Source organism: Aquarana catesbeiana, linkage group LG13, assembly GCF_042186555.1.
Source record: "Aquarana catesbeiana isolate 2022-GZ linkage group LG13, ASM4218655v1, whole genome shotgun sequence".
NCBI lineage: Eukaryota > Metazoa > Chordata > Amphibia > Anura > Ranidae > Aquarana > Aquarana catesbeiana.
The window spans coordinates 230422473-230429919 of record NC_133336.1 but is presented as its reverse complement, the minus strand read 5'-3'; the positions used below and the strand labels follow the sequence as shown (position 1 = coordinate 230429919).

The following is a 7447-nucleotide window of genomic DNA, read 5'->3' as shown; positions in this document are numbered from 1 at the left end:
GATAATGGTAAACAGCACAATAAGGGATGGTGAATCTCCCTAATGGGGACACAGACAGCAAAAAAAACTGACAGTTGTCCTAATCTATCTCTACTTCATCCAAAAATTTAAAAAAAAGGTTTGCCTTTAGTTATACTTTAATATTGATTGGCCCTAGGCAAACATTTCCTTGCCCCACCCCCATGCAATTTTGCTCTCGACCTGCTCTGAGGCATACAATAAATAGCAGCTAGACTCAAAATCAGTTTACTGCAGCAGATCAGGCAGCAATTGCGATTGGTTGCCAGAGGTTACAGCACAACATACCATTACTGCTCACTGACTAGTTGCTAGAGGTTACAGCACACATTACGGCTCATTAATTAGTTGCTAGAGGTTACAGCACATGATTTATGCTTCCTGATTGGTTTCAAGAGATTATTGCACATCATTACCGCTCACTGATTGGTTGCTAGAGAATACAGCAGATCTCTACTGTTTACTGATTGGTTGCTAGAGAATACAGCAGATCACTACTGTTTACTAGGGATGAGCCGAACATCCCCCTGTTCGGTTTGCACCAGAACATGCGAACAGGAAAAAAGTTTGCTTGAACACACGAACACCGTTAAAGTCTATGGGACACGAACATGAATAATCAAAAGTGCTAATTTTAAAGGCTTATATGCAAGTTATTGTCATAAAAAGTGTTTGGGAACCTGAGTCCTGCCCCAGGGGACATGGATCAATGCAAAAAAAAGTTTTAAAAACGGCAGTTTTTTCGGGAGCAGTGATTTTAATAATGCTTAAAGTCAAACAATAAAAGTGTAATATCCCTTTAAATTTTGTACCTGGAGGATGTCTATAGTATGCCTATAAAGGGGCGCATGTTTCCCATGTTTAGAACAGCCTGACAGCAGGTCTGGTATGGATTTTAAGGGGAACCCCGTGCCAAAATAAAAAAAAAAACGTTGTGGGGTCCCCACAAAAATCCATACCAGACCCTTATCCGAGCATGCAACCTGGCAGGCCGCAGGAAAAAAAGGGGGGGACGAAAGAGCGCCCCCCCTCCTAAACTGTACCAGGCAACATGCCCTCAACATTGGGAGGGTGCTTTGGGGTAGCCCCCCAAAACACCTTGTCCCCATGTTGATGAGGACAGGGGCCTCATCCCTACAACCCTGGCCGGTGGTTGTGGGGGTCTGCTGGCGGGGGGCTTATCGGAATCTGGAAGCCCCCTTTAACAAGGGGACCCCCAGATCCCACCCCCCCCGTATGAAATGGTAAGGCGGTACTTACCCCTACCATTTCACAAAAAAACTGTCAAAAATGTTAAAAATTACAATTTTTGACAATTCCTTTATTTAAAGTTTTCTTTTTTCCATCTTCTATCTTCTTTCTTCTTTCTTCTATCATCCTTCGGTTTCTTCCTCCATCTTCTTCTTCCTCCTATCCTCTGCTTCTTTCTCCGGTGTTCTCGTCCCGCATCTTCCTCCACGGCATCTTCTCTTCATCTTCTGCTCTTCATCTTCTTTTCGGCCCGCTCCGCATCCATGATTGGATGGGAGGCTCCCGCTGTGTGACCCTTCTCGTCTTCTGAAGGGCCTGGTATGGAATTTAGGGGGACCCCCACGGCAGTTTTTTTTTTTAATTTTGGTTCCGGGTTCCCCTGTGGGGAAATCCCATGCAGTTTTTATCAATGAACTCTTATGTGTATTGTCGGGACCGGCAATTCATTAATTGCCACAAGTAGTTTTAAATGACTTTTTTTCCTTTGAGATGTCATTTTGCTGTCAGACTGTTTTAAACACGGGAAACATGCGCCCCTTTACAGGCATACTATAGACACCCCCCAGGTACGAAATTTAAAGGAATATTACACTTTTATTGTTTCACTTTAAGCATTATTAAAATTAGGGTTGTCCCGATACCACTTTTTTAAGACCGAGTACAAGTACCGATACTTTTTTTCAAGTACTCGCCGATACCGATTACCGATACTTTTTTTTTAATGTCACGTGACAGTTTTTTTTTTGCTATTTTTTTGGGGGGGGGGGGGTGAACGTTGTATGTGTGTGTTTTTTTTGTTTTGTTTTTTACAATTTTTATTTTTTACAATAATATTTTTTTATTCTTTATTGTTTTTTTTTTTTGTTTTTTTTTAATCAGCCCTTTTGGGGGGCTTTGGTGAGATATCAGGGGTCTTAACAGACCTCTGATATCTCCCCCTTGAGACAGAGAAAGAGACAGAGGATAGAGATTCCCCAGTCCCTTTCTCTGCAGCATCAGCTGCACTGAGAATGAATGGAGAGAAGACAGCGGCTCCTCTCCATTCATAAACTGACACATTGTAATCACAGGAGATTACAATGTTTCAGTTATGTGAATGGACAGAGTCAGCTGACTCTATCCATACACAAAGGAAGGAGGAGGGGGACAGAGGAACTGAGGAGGAGAACGGACGGGACAGATAAGGAGAGAGGAATGGAGGGGACAGATAATAAGAGAGGAAAGGAGGGGACAGATAAGGAGAGAGGAACGGAGGGGACAGATAAGGAGAGAGGAATGGAGGGGACAGATAAGGAGAGAGGAATGGAGGGGGAGAACGGAGGGGGACAGATAAGGATAGAGGAATGCAGGGGACAGCGGAGAGGCACAGAGGAACGGAGGGGGCATGGAGGAGGATGCAGTGACAGTCAGCTGTGAGCGATCACCGCTGTATGTCACTAAAGCTGGTGAAAGCCGCTGGGGGAGAATCTTTTAACTTCCCCATGCGCCGATCACAGCTGTCCTCTAGGTATCGGCAGAAGCATCGGGAGCATTTGCCCGAGTACAAGTACTTGGGCAAATGCTCGGTATCGGTGCCGATACCGATACTAGTATCGGTATCGGGACAACCCTAATTAAAATCACTGCTCCCGAAAAAATGGCCGTTTTTAAAACTTTTTTTTGCATTGATACATGTCCCCTGGGGCAGGACCCAGGTCCCCAAACACTTTTTATGACAATACCATGCATATAAGCCTTTAAAATTAGCGCTTTGATTTCTCCTTTAGACTTTTAAAGGGTGTTCCGTGGCTTTCGAATTTGCCGCGAACACCCAAAATTGTTCGCTGTTTGGCGAACTGGCGAACAGCCGATGTTCGAATCGAACATGAGTTAGACTCGAACTCGAAGCTCATCCCTAATGCTGACATATTCTGCACATGAGTCATCTGTACACTGCAATAGGGCAGAGCTGGGCAGCATAAATGACAGCACTTCACACTGAGATATCAGGACACAGCATGGGAATTCATAAGACAAGGTAATGTAAACCAGGAGAGATGGCAAGTATGGGGCAGCTGCTTCGGACCCACAACAATGACTGGACCCAGGGCAGCTGCCCCTTTTGCCTCGCCTTAAAGACAACTCTGCATGACTATACATCACTTTAATGCCCTTTTCCCCACCTCAAGTAAACAACACAAAGCAACTTCTGCTTTGAACAAGAAATCAGTTTACTGGGTTGATTTGTAGGGTACAGTTGAGGTGGCACATTAATAAAAAAAAAATATTCCTTTACATAAATGATTTCACTTTACACTACCTGTCTGTATATTGATTTGGCTGTGCTGTTTCCCTACTGGTGCTGCCCATACCTTAAAATTAGGAAAGTGCTCATATAGAAAATCCATTCACTTGGTTGGCTAAAAACGGGTCACATTAAAGTGTGATGCTGCCGGTGGAACGGTTTACATAATACACAGATCCTCACTGTATGATTCTTGTCTCCTACACCGGACTGCACCATGAGGCCAGCTCCCCCTGTATACATAGTGACTGAAGAAGGGAGGTGCCACACACATACAGGGGAAGACATGTCATACAATTACATTACCCCCTTCATACATCAGCCAGAAACTTAAAAAACATAACACAGTAACAGGCATAACATAATATAATGTAGGTACAAGGCTACAAGATTTTTACAGAAAGTGGTAAGAAGATTGGAGAAACATAGGACAATTAGCCTACAACGTTATCTGCTGGCTAAAAATAAGAACATAAAATGTTAACATATAATAATTCTACTTTACCTGACCATTATTTAAAAAAAAGACAATGAGATTGATTTACTAAAATTAGAAAGTCCAAAATCTGGAGCAACTTCCAGTTTTTCAACATAGTTTAATTGAACAATCCAAAGTTAAAAGCTAATTGGCTACCATGCACAACTGCACCAGATTTTGCACTCTCCAGTTTTAGTAAATCAACTCCAATATATATGTAGCAATAACTCACGGTGGAGGTGCTGATTTATTATCGGGCCTGTTCTTTGATCTCTTCACCCCTCTTAGCTCGTTCAATCCCCTTGACACAGCTGTAGTGCGGTGTTGTAATGACACTAATACCAACTTTAACTCACAATATACATATATATATATATATATATATATATATATATATATATATATATATACATATATATACCTGGGTGCTTGTAACTCCACCTGTGGGAGAAAAACAACACTGCATGCAAACTTCTGCAATAATAAAAATAACTTCTTTTTAATTAAATGACATATAAAAGTTATTACAGTGACTACACTATCACACCAACATAGTGTGACAGTATAGTGAATAGTTATGACAGTCTTTGTACACATACACAGATATACCTAAATATAAATATATATATATACCAAGGAGCTCCCCCTGCTTTAGACCATAAAGTCACTATCCTTTATAACTAGATGCAGGGCGCTGCAATAGAAGAGATAGTCCTGACGTCTTCAATCTTCGTTAGCTATGAATCAGTATTTGTAATCCACAGAGAGTTCTTCTAGAGTGTTGCGTAGAGCAAGGTGATACACAAAGGCAATTATGATCAAGCAAATTGATTCAGTGTTCTTACTTGAAGAAGACAGACATCTAGTATCAGTTCCTGGATATTGAAGTCTGTGTAAATGTAATGTTTTCCACCTCAATTGTTCTGTGGGACTATCAGTCCCAGCAACACTCTGTAACAATTCTAAATGTGTGTAGTGTAAACAAATTTCTGGGTGTTAACCCTCTCACCGCACCGGATCCGGACAGATAGGTGTCTCCATTTCAGCAGTTCTCAGTCCGTATGGAGCCACAACCCTGCTGTCATGCTGTTCCGTTTACTAATGACCAGGAGTCCTCGGTTACCTCCTCCACGGTTCTCCGGAACAATCACTTCTGCTGCTACAGCACACTGTGATACGATGGCAGGATCCTTCCTGCTGCTCCGCTCCTTCACAAGGTAGGCCGCAACCCTGTGGGACACACACACCCACAGAGCTCTGCTGGCAGGCCACGTGTCCCAGGAACAAGAAACCTAAGATGGCCGCTCCCAGCCCTTTTATATCCTCCCCACAATGCAGTTCAGTTGTCCTCTGGTCCTTGAGCATTGTGGGTAGGTCAAAGTTAATGTCCAGAAGTAAACAATCAATCACTTCCATGTCACTTCTCAAAATAATGAAAAATAAACATATTGCAGCCTTGTAATTAGCCACTAGATGGCGCTATATCAACTTATTACCTTTACAACAATACATATGACTAGAAACAAAAGTTGTCAGCGCTACATATACAAAACCCACTACATATCTTCTTTAGTTTTCAGAAGTTAGAATAAAAACATAATCAGTAAAATGTGACACTTGTGTTTTGGGTCTTTTCTCAGTTTTTATAAAAATAAAAAAACACTTTATTTCCTTCCTGTTATACTCTCCTCAATGTGTGATTTCAGTGACCACTTCTGCCTTGTCCACTGCTTACTGTATTCAGTGTATAAGCCAATTAGTTTAATCACTCATATTTTTTTCAGATTAATCGGATCAAGTTTTTTGTGAATATAAATTTATTTTAAAAAGATGAAGTTCCTTTTAATTCAGCCAAGACCTTTTCTATGTTCACTTAGATGTTTCATTGAGGTCCAAAAATTCCTAGACGTTCTTCTTCTTTTCTACCACTTGTTGTGGAAGTAGGTAAAACATACAGCAGCAGACAATATAAATACAGAGATCACCAGTCGTGTTATATTCTGCACCGTGTAATCTGAGGAGAGAAATATGGAAGTATTAGATAAGAAAAATGTTGAACTATTACGAATTCTGAATGTATATGAAGGATCTGGATTAGCTTCCTTCTTACTGGACAGAAGCAATGATGTTGTTTTATGTTCCAGCAATATGTTCTAACATATTTCAATAATAGGAGGACAGGTGACACGGAAAGCAATTAAACTGAACTGGGGGATAAGTGTGTCACTTGCTCAAGAGGAGCATAAATCACAAGACTGGCTGACCAAACTTACAAATCCATTTGTTGACAAACCATTAAAAATATGTATTTCAACGTTATATTTAACTGTATATTTTTACTATGTAGAGCTTTTGCAATAATTTCTCTGCCCGATGTCTTGACCCTGGGATCAATGGTTAAATATAATTGTTGGTCAATGAAGAGAGAAGATTCAAGTCCCCAAAATCAGGGCCCTATTTGGACACCATCCTGCCATAGTTTCTTCTGAATGATGAAGAAGAAGAAGGCCATTATTGTCATGACATCCCTTTACCAAACCCTACCCCTTGTATTGTGATTATTTCAGTATTAACTAATTAGCTTGGGTTTAGTTCTCAAACAGTTCATAAATCTTGCTCGAAGTTCACAAACTTTAAAGCAAACACTATAACGAGAGGAAAATCCTGTTATGGCCATTTGTAGGGCTTTGTAGCAAGTTATTCTTAAGCAGAAGGTATAGGAAGCTGGGCACTGCCATGGGGTCATGTACCAATGGCAAAAAGAAATATAATAATAATATTTCATGTAAAAAAGTATCTCTGCCTACACAGAATTGTCAGTTCTCTCTAACAGTTCCAACATAAATAGACAATATGGCTGCCATTGTGAGCCCACACTTTTGTAGACAGAGGACTGAGTAATCTATTCTTTTAAATAATAGTTCATCTCTTTTTGGGGGGTGAACCTGCAAACGTTTTGACTTGTGACTCACAAACTTTACAAATCCCACAGATTTGCTACAACCCCATGACAATGGTGAACTTGGGCCTCATTCCTAGAGCCAGTGCTAGAATTGTACTAATGAAGGCAGCACAGGGTCTGCTTTGCATTCTCAACTGATTTTCAGCTTTAGATTCCACCAATCAAAAGAGAGAAGAGGGGAAGGGAAGAATGGCTAAGGGAAAGAGAATAAGGGAAAGGAAGAATGATTGAGGGTGTCATAAACCGGATGTGACCAGAACTGTGTGACTGCGACAGAGTAAACCAAACACAATTAGGTGAAAGTAAGTGATTTTATTAAGATAAAAGCATATAATGTGAATACACCACTAATAGCAAACAAAGTGAGAAAACCAAATAACTAAAACAGTGACAACAAACCAACCAGTATATATAACAAAAGGGGATACCAGAATCGTAGTCAAGCCAGGCCAGG

The 7447-nt window shown here is 40.8% G+C and overlaps 1 protein-coding gene across 1 annotated transcript in view; it reads right to left on the bottom strand.

Annotated features, from left to right (window-relative positions):
* Positions 1-4704: 4704 nt before the first annotated feature.
* Positions 4705-7447, bottom strand: part of LOC141116697 (Fc receptor-like protein 5) — a 166870-nt gene continuing 164127 nt past the window's right edge. Inside the window, exon 8 of the mRNA XM_073609089.1 lies at positions 4705-6045. Coding sequence (XP_073465190.1) covers positions 5954-6045 — 92 coding nt within the window. The 3' untranslated portion in view covers positions 4705-5953. The remainder of the gene's footprint in view (positions 6046-7447) is intronic.